The sequence below is a fragment of the Malus sylvestris genome, chromosome 10 (assembly GCF_916048215.2).
Source record: "Malus sylvestris chromosome 10, drMalSylv7.2, whole genome shotgun sequence".
Taxonomy (NCBI): Eukaryota; Viridiplantae; Streptophyta; class Magnoliopsida; order Rosales; family Rosaceae; genus Malus; species Malus sylvestris.
The window spans coordinates 12,663,320-12,680,160 of NC_062269.1; the positions used below are offsets into that span (position 1 = coordinate 12,663,320).

Sequence of the window (16,841 nt, forward strand, 5' to 3'; positions counted from 1 at the left end):
TTTTATCCCTTTAGTTTTGATGTGCAGCTTTATGCATCTTTATTTTTTTTTATTTTTTTTTTGTTCCACATATGCATCCAAATTCATGCCAAAGACTAGTGATTAGTCCTCTCTTGGGCTCGTACCGTGGATACATGACAAATCAAATCCTTCCAAGATGGGAGACAGGGGGTATACTTTTCAGTAAATAGTTGTACCATTACTCAAGCATGGCTGTTGCTTTTAACTTTTGGTCAAGTACAGCTGCTGTGCAGCACCTATGAACAAATATAGTTTTTGATAGACTTGGCTTCTTCGTAATCAGGCATGCATGACAATTATTTTTTTTTCAATGATATTTGGACTTGGCCTCTTCGTAATCCAGCATGCATGACGTTTATTGTTTTTCAATGCATCAGACTCCCCCCTTTTTTTTTTGCTCAACAGATTGCCCATTCAAGCCTTATGCGTGAAATTGTTTTTAGCGTATAAGGGTTGATATGACCATGTTGTATATTGACCCGTATTTTATATTTCAGGGAATGAATGCAGATAGCCAAATTTGTGTCCAACGGGTTGTTGATAAGGCCGGAAAAAAGTTTACCACGGGTCTAGGGTACATGCGTTCTTCCCCATTGGCTTCATTTAACTACAATCTATCTTTCAATGATCCTCCCACATGGTTCTTCCTTCCAGAGTGAACTCTGGTCGTCTTGAATTTACTCTGGAGGATGGTGCTAGTAAAGTTGGCCGAAATCAAGGCGACCTATTTCAAGCCTATTCCCTGATGAAAGTGAACAATGAGGCTGATGGAGACACCAAGTTTAAGGTTGACTCTGATTTTTTCTCGCTTCTACACAGAATGATTCAGAAGAAGACAGATTGGGGTTCGGATTTCAAAGTCACAGGTTGTGCTACTTTTCAGGTTGGTGTGTTGGAGTGGACAAAAGCTACCGTACGAACTTATGCAAGTGTTCCACGTCAAGCGGATATTTATGGCGCTGTGGCAGTGTCTCGTTATCCTTATGGGTACTTTTCTAATGTATGGAAAGCTTTTAATGAGTTATAGGGTCCCTTGACCAACACATTCCACCAGGGAAATGGAGAAATGAGTATTTCATTATATGACTTGAAGGTGATAGGTAGTTTACCAATTCTCGGTGCTCCTTACGAAGAGTTTATTCCTCCAAATCATGATTTGTGCAAAAAAGAAGCTTACCCGTCTACTCTTCCTGAACTTCTAAGAATTCATTCCCAATTGTGCAAATTTTATGGACAAAAGCAAATATTTTGAAATCAATGGTTGGACCATTTTTATCGAAGAAAAATAATTTATGCGGGTTATGGTGAGAAAAATAAGCGGATGTCCCCGAATGAGCAAAAAATCCTGCTGGAAGTCACAAAAGAAGGGGCCTTGGTTGCTTTTTTGGCGTTTTGGCTTTGAAGATTTGTTTTGCCACTAAAGGGCAGCAAAGTGAGACCCGAGAATTTTCCCGTGCTTGTTTGATGGCACAGGGTTCTAAAGTCTTTCTTGCACCAACTATTCTTGGCTATATTTATCATGGTTTTGGGGATATTGTTTCTTGTTCGAGGGGACCTGGATTCACATATATTTCCATGCCTATTCATTATATTGTTGGTTGGTTAAGGGAGCATTTTCCATATTTATACCGATCTCGTCCTAATAGTGATTTTCCTAAAGGTTATCCTCAATTAGCGAGATATGCGGGTATTGAATCCAGGGAGGTTAGTATATCTCATGCAAGGTTTATTTTTCGGAATGACAAATCTGTTATTTATCGCCCAACTGTTTTTGTGGAAGAGAAAGGTTGTTCTTTGATGGATAACGAAGACCTATCTGATGATTATTTTGAATTTTTGGTCTGTGTTCGCACTACAAAGCTTCCTGTCAGAATTGGTGAGCACTTTTGGATAGAACAATACTTTCCTAATAGGTTCGCTCGTCAATTTGGCTTTGATCAAGGAGTTCCAGCGAACAAATTAGCATTTGGTGTTTCTAGTAGACAAAATTGCAGTGTTGAGGATATGTTTGAAGCGCAGGCTGTGCTTCTTAAAAGGAACATCGGATCTCATTTTTATGTTCCATGTTCAACGCATCAAGGAATCTGTACCTGTTGGTATTGCAAGTGGTGTTTGCATTATTTTATTACTGAAATTGGTAAAATGCGCATGCAACACAATTGACGGAAGGAGGTAACGGGAGACGGAGATACAAAGATGAAGGCATAAGGAAAGTGTGACGGTAAAAGCACATAAGGTGTTTAGATAAATAAGCCTAACATATGGCTCGTTTGAATGTGCTTTTAAAATAACTGAAAACGATTTTAGAAAAAATGTTTTTGGATTCCAAAAGTATTTGAAGTGCTTTCTGCAAAAAACACTAATTAGTACTTCTTCCAGGAAGCACTAAGTGTTTTTCCAGGATTTACTTGCATTTTTACTCAGGATTAGTTCTAAAAATATTTCCACCAAGAGCGCTTTCAATCATTTTAAAATTACATCCAAACGAGCTCATATATATTTCACAATCCCACCAGGGCTACAGCAGGAGAAAACAATGTTATTCTCTAACAAAAAGGGGACCAACTGTAGCTTCACCACGGCAGTCCACCTTTTCGGAGGCCAGAAAGACTCACAGAGGCATTCCAACCTCCCCAACCACCGTTGTGCGATTCACCAAGGGCAAGAATCAAACCCAAAACATGTCATTCAGGCCAAAAATTCGTCTTCAACCACTGAGCCACCCCGGGGGTTGGAAAAAGTAATGTTTTTTTTTTTGGAGTAAAAGCATACCAATTACGATAATTTTGTTCTCCGGAGTATAGGATACTCTAGAAAATATCCCTGCTCTACAACTCCAAGTTGACACAGTAATCATAGTTACCTTCACTTATTTAATCAAACCAGAAATTAAAATCAGCATTAAAAAACTCTATCCGCAAAATTACAATTTGGAATTAAAATCTGCAAATATTGGAGGTCAAAAGGTAACTCTAAACTTGTGTAACCAAAGTAAAGTCCTAGAAATAGTCATGCAGCTCTTGCAAACAACTTTTTCAACACAACTACCTGCAATAATCAATGGACTGCAACTTATCAGCCAAGGTAATGTAGAAGCCCAGATACAATCATAGAAGTACCAAAAAAATAAAAAATAAAAAATAAAAAACAGAAAAACATTCCATCTCAGGTTATATGAATATGAATGAGGAAATGAAAGTCGAGATATTCTCAATAGCACTATATATTTTTTGGGACTCTGACAATGAACGATGAACGACAGAGCCTGCCCGACGTTGTTATGGTATTATACAAGATGTCATGAAGGAGCAAGCCAAAATGGTGATGGTAATCACACTAATGCAGAAGAGAAGCTACTAGGATAACAAGAAGCCAAAATGGAGGGATGGCAGTATACAATGGACAAAAGCTAAAATACCACAACAACAAAGCCTTTTTCCACTAAGTGGGGTCGGCTATATGAATCATAGAACGCCATTGCGCTCGGTTTTGTGTCATGTCCTCCGTTAGATCCAAGTACTCTAAGTCTTTTCTTAGGGTCTCTTCCAAAGTTTTCCTAGGTCTTCCTCTACCCCTTCGGCCCCGAACCTCTGTTCCGTAGTTACATCTTCGAACCGGAACGTCAGTAGGCATTCTTTGCACATGTCCAAACCACCGTAACCGATTTTCTCTCATCTTTCCTTCAACTTTGGCTACTCCTACTTTACCTCGGATATCCTCATTCACAATCTTATCCTTTCTCGTGTGCCCACACATCCCACGAAGCATCCTTATCTCCGCTACACCCATTTTGTTTACGTATTGATGCTTCACCGCCCAACATTATGTGCCATATAACATCGCTGGCCTTATTGCCGTCCTATAAAATTTTCCCTTGAGCTTCAGTGACCTACGACGGTCACACAACACACCGGATGCACTCTTACACTTCATCCATCCAGCTTGTATTCTATGGTTGAGATCTCCATCTAATTCTCCGTTCTCTTGCAAGATAGATCCTAGGTAGCGAAAACGGTCGATTTTTGTGATCTTCGCTAGATTGCTCCGGTCATTAGTGTGGATAAGTATATAAATGGATAGAGATAGGAAAACAAACACCAGATGTACGTGGTTCACCCATATTGGCTACGTCCACGAAATAGAGGAGTTCTCATTAATTGTGAAGGGTTTACACAAGTACATAGGTTCAAGCTCTCTTTTAGTGAGTACAAGTGAATGATTTAGTACAAATGACATTAGGAAATATTGTGGGAGAATTATCTCGTAATCACGAAACTTCTAAGTACCGGAGTGTGGTATCGTCTTAACTTGCCTTATCTGTCTCGTACGTAGATGTGGCATCTTCTCTGGAAGTACTCTTCCTCCATCCAGGGGTGGTATCTTTAACTGGTGGAGATGCACAAGGTAATGTATCAATTTCACTTGAAGCTTACTTGTAGTTTCAAGCTTGGTCAAGCGCGATACAAACCATGTAGTAGGAGTCCTCCAAGTCGCCGAGCTAGGGAATCTGCTGAAAGAGGTGACAGACAAGGTAAGCAATCAGAGCTCCAAGCAATCAGTCCCAGATCAGAACTTTGATTTCGAGTTCCGGCTGATTGTTCACATTCTCCCTATCTTGCAGGCAGCATGAAGAATAAAGAGAAGAAAAATGAGAAGAGATGATATGGGATACTTTTGCTTTTGAAGAAGTAACTTTCCACAGGCTTATTCTTGAACTGGGCTGGAGGGTTTTCTGGTTTCCTCCAAATCTATAGTACGTTCGACCCTGCTGATATGGGATACTTTTGCTTTTGACAGAGTAGTGGATGTATCGGCACGTGTGCTGTTACGCTTGTCTCCACATGCTTCCTTGTATCCTTCTCACTTGCCCTATCTGTTCATCAGGCAGATGCGGTATCTTCCCTGGAAGCATAAGATGTTGAAGATGAGTACTCGAGAGCAATGCCAGGTAAGTAATCAAGAAAGGGGTTCCAGGCAGTCAGTTCCTGACTGGAAGTTTGATTCCAAGTGCTGACTGATTGCTCTCTTTCTCCTTGTCTTGCAGGTAAGAACAAGGCCAAAGGAAAAGACAGGGAAAAAACATGATATGGGATACTCTTACTTTTAACCCTGATGATATGAGATATTCTTGCTCTAATATAGCTTGTTTGCAGAGGTATTATCGGGGGGAAAGAAAGGTGAATATTTCGAAAAGCTTCTTTGGGAGTGCCCTCTCAGATATGAGGAAGGGTTGAGCATTTTTGCAGGTCTGCCTGTTTGTTAGGGATGGAGGTCAACATATATAGGAGTCTCCCTAACAAGTAGTAATGCTATTCCTTTACCCTGCTTGGTCATAACACGGTAGTGGGAGCTGCCAGCTTCACATGTTTTAACTCTGTCAGAGCACTTTGAAAAAGTGGTATGTGGTATCTAGAAAGCTAATGTTGCGTGTAAAGATTACAGACAAGCTTTATCCAAGGAGATCCGGCTCTTGAAGTTGGGAAAGTGGTGCCTCTTCAGTTTTCGAACAAGCAATCCTGTCGGAGATCTGGCTCTCGGGATTCGGAGAACGATGCCTTTTCGATTTTTGAGAAAGCAATCCTGCTAGGGGTCTGGCTCTCGAGATTCGGAGAGCGGTGTCTCTTCGATTTTTGAGAAAGTAATCATGTTGGGAGTCTGGCTCTCGAGATTCGGAGGGCGGTTCCTCTTCGATTTTGGAGCAAGCAATCTTGTTGGGAATGTTTTCTCGAATGTGAGAAAAGGTTGGGCATGTTTGCTAGTCTATCTTGCCACGAAGCACAGAGGTTGACACACAGGGACTTTCCAATTATTCAGCAGTAGTACTGTTCCTTTACCCTTGTGGGTAATAATATGGTAGCTAGACCTTCAAAATTTATGTGTCTAAACTTTGTTAGTGCTGTTTCTTTGCTATTCTTTTACCCTTCTTGGTCAGAGCGGTGTAGTGGGAGCTGCACGCTTCACGTGTCTCAACTTTGTCAGAGAACTTTGGCAAAGTTATCTGTGGTACCCATGAGCTAATGTTGCGTGTGGGAAGTGGGTGATTGAACAGTAAGATTCATGTGCTTTCTACTTCACCAGAAATCTTCGACATAATGCCCATAATTTCCGCAAAGCTGACAGGTGCTGACAAGGCTGGAAAAGTAGGTGCCTCTTCGATTTCTGAGATCGGCCCTCGTGGTCTCTGAGCAGCCCAGCTTTTGAGAAAGCAAGCGCCTCTTCGATTTCTGAGATAGGCCTTCGTGGTCTTTGAGCAACCCAACTTTTGAGAAAGCAAACGTCTCGTGGTCTCTTAGCAGCCCAGCTTTTGAGAAAGCAAATGCCTCTTCGATTTCTGAAGCTCCGTCGAGTGCAGATTTTTATAAAGGCTGGCATTAAGTTCCAAAGCACAATTGAATCTCCACCAATAGAAGCTCCATTCTTACACTTCTAAGATCTTGATTTGTCCGACCCTTTCTCTCTTCAACACCTTTGAAAATATCTGACCCCTCCGACCGTCGTTTTGACTTGAACCTTGTTGAAGAGGCAGCCACGCCTTCTCCAGACAACATATGGCGCCCATCCTTCGTCTCCCCTACTGGTCCTCTTACCGTTGGGGATTCCATGATGAAGAATGATATGACCGATGCGGTAGTGGCCAGGAACCTTCTCACTCCCAAAGATAACAGACTACTTTCCAAACGGTCTGATGAGTTGGCTGTTAAGGATTCTCTGGCTCTCAGTGTTCAGTGTGCAGGTTCTGTGTCTAACATGGCCCAACGCCTATTTGCTCGAACCCGCCAAGTTGAATCATTGGCGGCTGAAGTGATGAATCTCAAACAGGAGATTAGAGGGCTCAAGCATGAGAATAAACAGTTGCACCGGCTCGCACATGACTATGCTACAAACATGAAGAGGAAGCTTGACCAGATGAAGGAATCTGATGGTCAGGTTTTACTTGATCATCAGAGATTTGTGGGTTTGTTCCAAAGGCATTTATTGCCTTCGTCTTCTGGGGCTGTACCGCGTAATGAAGCTCCAAATGATCAACCTTTGATGCCTCCTCCTTCTAGGGTTCTGTCCAGTACTGAGGCTCCGAATGATCCCCCTCCGGTGCCTTCTCTTTCTGGGGCTCTACCGACTGCTGAGACTTCTCCTAAGCAACCTTTGTGAAGGTTCCCTCTTGTTTGTTTGTTTTGACTCATGTATATGTACATATTTGTGACTTATCGGGGATATCAATAAATAGCTTTCCTTCATTTCAACGTATTGTGTTAAATACATCAAAGCCTTCTTCGCTAAGTTCTTTGAATTTTCTTTTGTTGAAGCTTGTATGTTGAAGCTTTGTGAGTGGAGCATGTAGGTTGAGGTAGTATTCCCTTAATTTCCCGAGTGAGGAAAACTTCTCGGTTGGAGACTTGGAAAATCCAAGTTACTGAGTAGGATCGGCTATATGAATCTTTGAACGCCATTGTGCTCGGTCTTGTATCATGTCCTCCGTTAGATCCAAGTACTCTAAGTCTTTTCTTAGAGTCTCTTCCAAAGTTTTCCTAGGTCTTCCTCTACTCCTTCGGCCCTGAACCTCTATCCCATAGTCGCATCTTCTAATCGGAGCGTCAGTAGGCCTTCTTTGCACATGTCCAAACCACCGTAACCGATTTTCTCTCATCTTTCCTTCAATTTCGGCTACTCCTTCTTTGCACAAAAGCTAAAATACCGAGATGATAAAATTGAGTTTACCTAGCCAAAAAGGAAGTCGTAGTTTAGACTCGTCTGCTTACTCATGTGCGATGAACTTATATGCTAAGGAAACAAGGGTTGATAAAGAAGCCCTGTGTTTTCTGGAAATCCCATCATCAGATTAAGATTCTGCAAGGCTTGGCCTGAAGCTCCCTTGACAAGATTATCAATCTGCACCAACAATTCAAAAGCTTGATTGTCAGCCGATAATAAAATACGCTCAGACTCACATGGAACTTGGAAGCCTAAATTGTCACAAACGCAAGGATGGAGAACATAAAACATACAACAGAAATGATTATTGCTCTCCCAGGAATTCGATCAGGAAAGACATTGATGAAACAATAGTTAGATCCTCGAGTGTTATGAGTACGAGGAACAACTCCTTCCTCCAATACAACTACAAATTCTTCATCCTGAAAAAGGAAAAAAGTTGGAAAAGAATAACCAATACTTTCATCCATCACACCAATACGAGTAGAGAAAAACATATATGATACAGGCATCTAAGCAATATGAACACAAGAATAAAGTGCTTCCTACTGCTACCGCTGCACTGCAAGGAGATTAAGGGCCAAAGGATATATATGACTTATGTGCTATTAATCAGATAAGTACAACTAGGAGTCTCACACTCAATATTCTGTGGTTTGGCATTGGCTGTTTACACAAGAGTGTTTCAGCCAAAAGAAAAAGTAATTCAACCATCAATCCTAGTAACCAGGTAACACATAACTCCTGCAGATAGTTAAGCCATGATAGTCTAGCTACTAATGCAAATAACTGCTAACTAATTCAGGTTATTGTTATCTAAGATCTCTTGTGCGAATTTATGGAAGGAAAGTTCTTGCTTGACAGGAATATCAATTACTTTTAATTATTAAACCAGACTACTGCAAGTGGTGGATAAAAAAAACTTTCTGATAGAGTGCCTGCAGTTAGAGCTCAATGCAGTGACTTTAATTAATTCACCCTGATCATCAGAGACCGATCAGATAAGTACCCAACCAGCAGAAGAAAAAAAATTAACTAGTATACCTCATAGGATAACTTCAGCTGTTGGTTTAAGTCCTTGAAATTTACCCCCGCAGCCAGTTCCACATAGATAGTTGATTGCATACCACGACTCTAAACGACAAAATACAATAGTGCTTAGTCCTTTATTAGCAAAGAATGAATCGGAAAATATGGATTCTCTAAGTGCATATGAGTGTAGTAGTTACCATTGGCATTAGGTGTGGAGTAAAACTAACGGTTACTTTTGAATTTGCAGCATCAGATAGTCCCTGCTCAATTTCCGGAACTGAATTTCAAAAATGATCTGGGTCACTACCTTATGCAATTACATAAAAAACACACATGATCTTTAGTGTTTAAAGTTTCTAGCTCTTCATAAATTCATGAGAATCCTTCCACAAATAAATAATTTCATGTAAGTACCAAGAATATCTAGTGATTGTTTTTTCTGTCAAAGAAGTTAAAATATAAATTTTTTAAAATTCAAAATCTTACCATGACGGTGACGAGTAACACCATAAGAATATATGCCCTCGGCTATTTCAGTGTACAAGTTTGCCTCCTTGGCACCACGTCCTGGATGATTAACAGGTTGTAGAAGTCAACAATGGAGCACTAAGAGTATATCGAGTAAAATTTTGCATGGAAATGTTACAAATTGCAATCCAATCCTAACCTGCTCCGCTAACACCAGATTTCGAGTCAATAATAATATTTTTAGGTTCAATGAGATTGGCCTGCGAGGAAAATGAAATACGAGAGCCATAAGGCATACTTGCTTATGGTTTCTAGAGTGTAGAGTCAAGACATAGCATTTGGTATTGCCTCTAAAGATTATCAATGAGTGACAGTGCTCTCCTGTCTGTATATAGGTTTGTATTTCAGCCACATTCTTACATCTCAAACAGGGAGTGTTCTGAGAACTTATATATAAGACACACACCTTGATCAATGGAACAAGTGGAAGTTGAACAGAAGTTGGATAACAACCAGGGTTCGCAACTACGCGTGCACCTTTTATCTCCTCCCTCAAAATCTCTGTCAAACCATATACAACTTCTTTCTGAAACCAAGAAGATAAACACTTTTTACAATTAGCAGAGCAAAAAGTTCAAGAAATAAGAGCAAGATGGTGCCTGAGTTTTATTCGTATATACATTTTCTACGAAACCAAAATGAACTTTATGACAACAAATTAATCATGCCAATATTTTTTTTATCAAAAGTTGAGGTTTCAATTTATTCCTAGAGTATGGGTTGGTGGACTTAGTAATTCCATATAAGTTTTGATATGAAAAGGAGACTATCCTACCTGCAACTCTGGTGCTCTATGTGCCTGACCATACCATTCTTCATACTCAGATATGTCTCGTAGACGGAAGTCCTGAAAATACCATCACGTAAACATTAAAATAAGAAAGTTTGGAAGCTAAATATACAGTAGAATGCCACCAACAAATTCCAAAAGTACTGTAAGTCATCCTATGCATACAGCAGACAGATCAACAATCTTTAAACTCTTGGGAAGGCCTTTGATAATTTCCTGCAATTGAAACATTAAACATGTGCATGTTAGAAATTGAGGAGCAGATGCAGTAAAATGAGAAAGGATTGACAACTATAGAGGAAAGAAGAAACAACCTGTGTGGTTCCATGTGGCAAACAACAAAAAACAGCATCCACATCAGAAAAATCAGCATCCTTTATAGCAACCATTTTTGGTAGATCCTGCAAACACAAATAAAAGTCCACCAATGTAATTCTAAAGCGTTAAATATTATGCCATGATAAAATGTAACACCATCAAACGATTGAAACTCCATTAATTTACCATTACAACATATAAAACTAACGAGTTAGATGTCATATGAAGCATAGGTTTATGAGGATATAAGGAGAAAGACAATGACAACTACTAATGAATTACCCCAACCCTCATCATATCTTAATCCAAGTCTTTGCCCTAAGAGAAAACACATTAATCATAAGCAAAACTTACTTGGGAAACTAGATGCGGAAACACCGACCCTATTGACTGTCCAGCTTTTCTATCAGCCGTCATCAAGGTAATGCCAAAGTGAGGATGGTTTGCCAAAAGCCGAACAATCTTCCAAAAGAAAGATAATCTCAGTTCATTACAAGGCAGTTTAAAAAGAATCTCATTATCTTACCCAATTCAATTCTCATACATAGTTAACAATATATTAAAAAAAGAAGGAAGAAATGATTTAAAAAGGGCCAATTAGAAGCAATAAACATATTTTGACATTTGGCTTGCAGATCATTTTTCAATAACGATATATCTACCACAAAACAATGGCATAACGACAACACAACAATGATACAAGGACGACAGATCATTTCTGCTCAAAAACGTCAAATATGTTTATTATAGCTAATCACCCTTAAAAAAGGGTTTATACCTCAGAACCAGTGTAACCACTGGCTCCAAGAACACCAAGCCGAACATCCTTTTCTGCTTTCTGGGTTTTCGTTTTCACGTAACATTTAACAAACACCTTCCCTGCATTGCGCGTATCGGCCTTCAAATTGTTCACCCCGTCCTGCAATTCCTGCAATTTCAAAACTTCAACGACAAACTTCAACTTGTAGTCTTGTACGATGAAAAACACTCAAACCAACAAATCAAAGTTTCTAATTCAATGAAATTTTACAGGGTTTAACTATCGTACACTCAACCCAACAAACCAAAGTTTCTAATTCACTGAAATTTTACCATGCAGGGGTTTAACTGGGTTTTTCTTTTGCGGCATTTCTGAGGACAAACAAATAGCTAATAGGTTGAGGAGTAGAGACCTTGCGGAGGCAGCCGGTTCGGAGAAAAGTGGAGCTGAAAGTCGCAGAGTTCATTCTTCTGTCGGAAACTTGCTACAACGCAGCGGCCTTGAAGGATTAGATGCTCAGACGAATGCCAAATTCTACCAAAACGGGTTTTTCTTCGAGCGTTATTCTGATATTAGTTTTTATATTTATCAAATTTCATATACTCATTTCACCTAAGTCATGAGTATTTTCCTAATTCAACGATGACCGATCATTTCTCCCACTTAGGGTGGATTTTACTATCAAATTATTGTGTCAACCGAATTATCATCTTACCGTATAGATTTTGTGTCAATCAATAATAGCACGGTATTATACGCAACTAAAATTTTATTAGACGATTTTAGTATTCGATATTATTACAATCGTACTACCGTACCATACTCAAAAATATAATCATATATATATATATATATATAGAATTTATAAATTATATAACACATAATTATTCAATATATATGTTTCTAATATTATTTATAATATTTGTTTGGTTCGATCCCCACCTGACCTAACCAATGACAGGAAAAAAAAAAGGAAAGAAAAGAAAACCCAGCAACTCAGGTTCTCTCTTTGAACACTTTCTCATTCCACCGTCACTCCACACTCATCCATCTCTATTAATTGTTTTTGTTTTAGGGAAATGTTATTGGCACTTGTTGACCCTAGAAATTACAAAGCCTACGTGGCGCGCAGGCCGAGTATATTCTAAGCTAACTACGTCCTTCGGTGATTGCGGGGCGTGCCAACTCGTCGGCCGAGGCTCGGCCGAGGAGTAAATTTGATGATGTTGCGTTGGATCGCGCTACTGACTTCTGCGTCTTGCGATTGCGGCCGAGAAAGGAACACGTCTCGGCCTCTTGGGTTCTCGAGCCTGAAGACAAGGCTGCTACTCTTACAAAGTTCACGAACCGAATTCGGCTTTCAATGTGCCGAATGTAATAACTGTAACACCTCACTTCGCCGAGAAGGCTAATGAGATGACCTCGACCAATAAGGATTCGAAAACCCTTCTCGACCAAGACTTGGATAGGTAATTGACCGTTCTCGCCGCAGTGCTGTTGATGCCAACGGAAGATACTGCGAGACCGACCAATTCTACGGTGACAGAGCTATCTATGCCGACTTAAGATATCACCGGTTGCTTCCACAGTGCTGTTGATGCCAACGGAAGATGTGTCAGCGAAAAAGGAAAAGAAAAAGATCTCAAGTTGTGAGAGTTTGCGCAGGGCAATTTTGTGTGGCTTTTCCTGATGCACAGCTTCCGCTATTTATAGCACTGGACCCTGAATCTGAGATAGAATCCTATTCAGACTAGGTTTTCCCTCTCCGGATCAATATCACCTCGACCAGTCCTATTTTCATTAGGATTGTGAACCTAGTCCTTATTCGAGCCCTATCCGCTTCTAGGTTGTTAATCCTGCCGAGACTTCCTATTGTATCAGGACTCGGCTTGTCATTGCATTTTGACCTAACCGGCCTAGGTTTGGAAGCCCACAAGCTGAACGATCCATGGTCTTCTTGTCGCAAGGCCTTCCGGGCCGAGAATGATTCTACACTCGGCCCAAACTATTATTTTGGGCCCAAACATTGCCCCCTCGCTTCTGAGGTCCTCGGCCTGCAATCTTCGGCCGAGTTCCGGCCTTGAAGAAGCGAATCTACCATTCAGAATCCTCATACCCGAGTTCCAAGGCGCATTTATTGAGCACGATCGCACAATCTTGATCCTGCTAACCTACTCGCCACGTGGCGTCCTCTAACATGGCCAATCCCACATAATGACGTCTAAGGCGTGCGGCAGCCTGAACCGTCTTGCCATCATGACCATTATCTCAATCCGCAAGCCACTACCTCAGTCCGTGAGCCCATTTGTCATCGTGCGGTCGTCGAACCGTCTTTTCGTCATTAATTTAGCCGTCACACGCAATCATGCGCCCCCAAAACCCTAAAACCTTCGGTCTTCTCAACCGCATTTCCCAAATGTTCATCATGATCAACAATTCCTTCGGTCGATTTTGCCCCTTTGTTTTGAATTTCGAACGATTGCTCTTCCCCCCACAACCTCTATAAATACCGAAATTTCCTCATTTGTACTTCTACGCTCTCAAACTTCCCGAAATTCTCTGCCATTGATTTCTAGTGCCTCTCCTATTCCGAGTCTTCGTCTTTAAATCCCCAACCCAGAAAACTCTTTTACTCCGTGCTTCTTTCTCATAATGGCATCCTTCATCTCCAAGCTTTCCAGGGAATGTGACCAACATCAGAAGATCCTTGATCGGAGCTCGATCAAGACCATCCGGTTTGAAAACGACATGAACACCCAGTACCAAATCCTGGGTCCTCTCTTCAAGGCTACAATACCGCCGACTATCATCGGCCTTCTACAGGAGCACTGCCTAAAACCCTTGCTTCAAGGGTTTGAATGGTCGCGATGGGATGCGGCTAAACCCCAGGGCTCCTGGCCCTCGACGACCACATCCTGGGCAGCCTGGGTCGTTCGAATGGAACGACTCTTCGGCGAGCAATGGAAGGCCCTTGGCATCTACGACGCCATCCTCCTTTCGTCCATGGAAATCGTCCCCGACAAGGAACTTCTCCAAGCCGCTCTGTGCTTCTGGTGCTCGGCCACCAACACAATGGTCCTCCCTCTGGGTCCCATTGGTCCCACCATCCTGGATATTACTGCCATTCTGGGGACTTCGGCGACCGGGATCCCTGTCGACGCGACCCTCTCTGGGCATCCGTCGAATATCGACCTGAAAACGCTCTTCGACCGTCGGGCCTTCGAGACCTTGAGCCGTGACGGTCATATCCCGTCGAAGGAAGATATTCAGAAGCTCCACAAGAACTTCTGTAATTACAACACCCTCTATCTTCACTTCGCCGGCCGAGGAGAAGAGGACCTGCGAGAGGGAGAACATGAAGCCTTCCTCTTCTACTGGTACAACAAATACATTTGTTGTACCAAGTCAAACAAGTGTTTGGTCGAGAACATGCCGGTAGCCGAAGCCCTGGCTAGTGGTCACGTCTTGGCGCTGAGTTCCAACATTCTCGCCCAACTTTTCCACTGCCTGGCCGAGGCGACCCTCCAAAAGGTCGACCCGCACCAGAATGGTCCTCTCTGGGTCTTCCAACTCTGGTTGCAGGTATACTTCGCCTCCCTTCGGCCGGCCATAGCCGAATTCTCACCAACAGAGGCGCTTGGGTCTCAACTGGCCTCTCGACCGACACCTCCCCATCAAGCCGAAGAGGTATTTCGGTACCTCTTCGCTCTCGACGACTTCTCCAACGACGAGTTCCTAATATGTCGTCGTCGAAACTATCCTTCCTCCATCAGGCTGCCTATCTCCCCATGGAGCGCGGAGGAGGACGCCGATCTCCGTCAGACCTGGGGGTCGTTTGTGCTTGCCCGCGACCTCCCTCTCGGCTGCGATGGGAAACGGTCAGGATGGGAAGTATATCATCCGAACTTCCTCGCCCGACAACTCGGCTACCTTCAAGGCTGCCCTATCCCCCTTCTCTCCTCCCGAACGGTCCTAAGCCGTGGACGCGAACCTCGTTCCTCTGAGAAGGAATGTAGAACCGTCGTGAAGGAGTTTCAAGAGCGCTGCCAAAAATTCCGCCTTCGACCAGCCACCCCGGAAACCCAATGCACCGACACCTTTGGTGAGTGGTGGGAGAAATACACCCAGGAATTCTTTGGTGCGCCGGTCGAAGACGTGCTTAGCAGACTCTTTAGTGACCGGCCTAAGAAGGCCTCGGCCCCTCATCCTCAAGGTACCGGTTTCATTTTCTTCCTTTCCATCAACCTTGCATATTGAGTTGCCTTACTGAATTGTCTATCTTTTTAGGTAGTCGGCCTTTGAGAAAGACGGAGGCAGTTGCCGCTGCCACGACCGGGAAAAAATCGGTCGTGGCCCAAAAGGACAAACCCGCTGGTAGGGCCGTGCTGATCAAACGGCCTCGCCAAGAGGCCGAGCCGGCTGTCGAGCCTTCCCCGCCAGCCAAGCGGGTCAAACAACTGGCGAAGAAAGGTGCACGGAAGATCCACGTTGTCTCCAGCCACACGACGACTCCCAGTGCTTCCCATTCTCCCGCCGCCGGCCATTCTGGGGTCAAGAAACAGCCGGCCTTGGCCATAGAAACGGCCCCAGCGCGGCCTGCCTCTGTGGCCGGCGAATCAATTGTACCTCCCTCTGTCGAGAAGGCACCTGTCTCACAACAGGCGGTTCCTACGACCGAGGGAACCTCTCCTAAGAATCCAAAGCCCACGGTCTTCGTGTTGGAAGAAAGTGAGGGGAGCGACGAGGTCCCGCTGGCGCGTCGTCCTCATACTCGTCAACAACCTCCTCCAGTATCCGAGATGGCGGTCCAAACCGGCTCCTCCTCGGCTAATCGTGGCAAGCGCACGGTCGAGGAACCGACCCTGGTGGCTGAACCTCTTGTTCCTTCTCAGGACCAGGACGTCCCTGCCTCCACTGAAGCAGCTGCGCCAATTGGCCCATCGGCAGCCGACCGTGGCAAACGGCTGCTCGAGGAACCCGAGGCCACGGCGGAATCGCCGGTCCACCCTCAAGACCAAGGCTGCCACATTCCTCCACAGGAGGTTACCTCGGCTTTTGTAAGTACCTTCAATTTTCCTCCTGATTGCTTTTCTGCTTTAGAATTCTAAACAAGGAAAAACTAAATGTCAGGTGCCTGTACATTCTTTTCACCGTCAATTCTATGTGCCGAAGGGCGTTATCTATATTTCTTGGCCGCCTCAGTGGCCATCAAACGTAGATAACCTCCATCGGCCGCGTGAAGTGAGAAGCAATCTGAAACATTGGGCTCGGCCATTGAGTTCTTTAGGTTCGAGCAACGATCCTGGGGACATGGCCGAGGTCTCTTCTCGGCAGGTTAAAAAAAAACGACACCTTCTTACTATTCTTGCCATGACTTCCTTTAAGCTTAACCTTGTCTATTCGTGCAGGCTTCATGGGAGGTTGAATTCAAAGCTCTCCTCTCCAGCACGACCGCAGAGTCCGGTCCTTCGGCCGCTCCGACTGAGGCTGCCGATCCAAGCGCCCTAGCCCAATTGCGAGAAGTCATGTCGCTCTCATCATCGCAAGTACTTGAGCGCAACGGTCTTGATCTGCTCGGCGTGTGTCTGAACGACCTTGGAGCCGACGGTCGCCTGAGCGGAGATGCCATTGTTCGGGCATCGTCTGCCTTGGAGCGCGTTCGGGAGACATTTAGCATCTTCC

General features: G+C 43.3%; 1 protein-coding gene and 1 pseudogene across 3 annotated transcripts; one reads left to right on the forward strand and one right to left on the reverse strand.

The window, feature by feature from the left end:
* The first annotated feature begins 485 nt into the window (after positions 1-485).
* Positions 486-2,184, forward strand: LOC126584244 (uncharacterized; annotated as a pseudogene).
* A 678-nt stretch (positions 2,185-2,862) lies between these two features.
* LOC126587317 (probable N-acetyl-gamma-glutamyl-phosphate reductase, chloroplastic) lies at positions 2,863-11,825 on the reverse strand. Of its 3 annotated transcripts, none has more exons than XR_007611028.1 (14): positions 11,572-11,824; positions 11,178-11,327; positions 10,754-10,861; positions 10,396-10,482; positions 10,247-10,297; positions 10,067-10,138; positions 9,698-9,817; positions 9,431-9,491; positions 9,250-9,330; positions 8,961-9,040; positions 8,776-8,865; positions 8,025-8,153; positions 7,738-7,908; positions 2,863-3,069 (listed from the first exon to the last, which is right to left on the reverse strand). XR_007611028.1 is itself a non-coding variant. In XM_050252353.1 (14 exons), exons 1-13 carry the CDS (start codon positions 11,623-11,625, stop codon positions 7,801-7,803), a joined length of 1,191 nt encoding a protein of 396 aa, XP_050108310.1. In that variant the 5' UTR covers positions 11,626-11,825; the 3' UTR covers positions 2,863-3,069; positions 7,779-7,800. The 3 variants fall into 3 exon arrangements, 1 of the variants encoding a protein (XP_050108310.1); XR_007611029.1 differs by having other exon boundaries at positions 2,863-3,086; XM_050252353.1 differs by having other exon boundaries at positions 7,779-7,908; positions 11,572-11,825.
* Between the last annotated feature and the right edge of the window lie 5,016 nt (positions 11,826-16,841).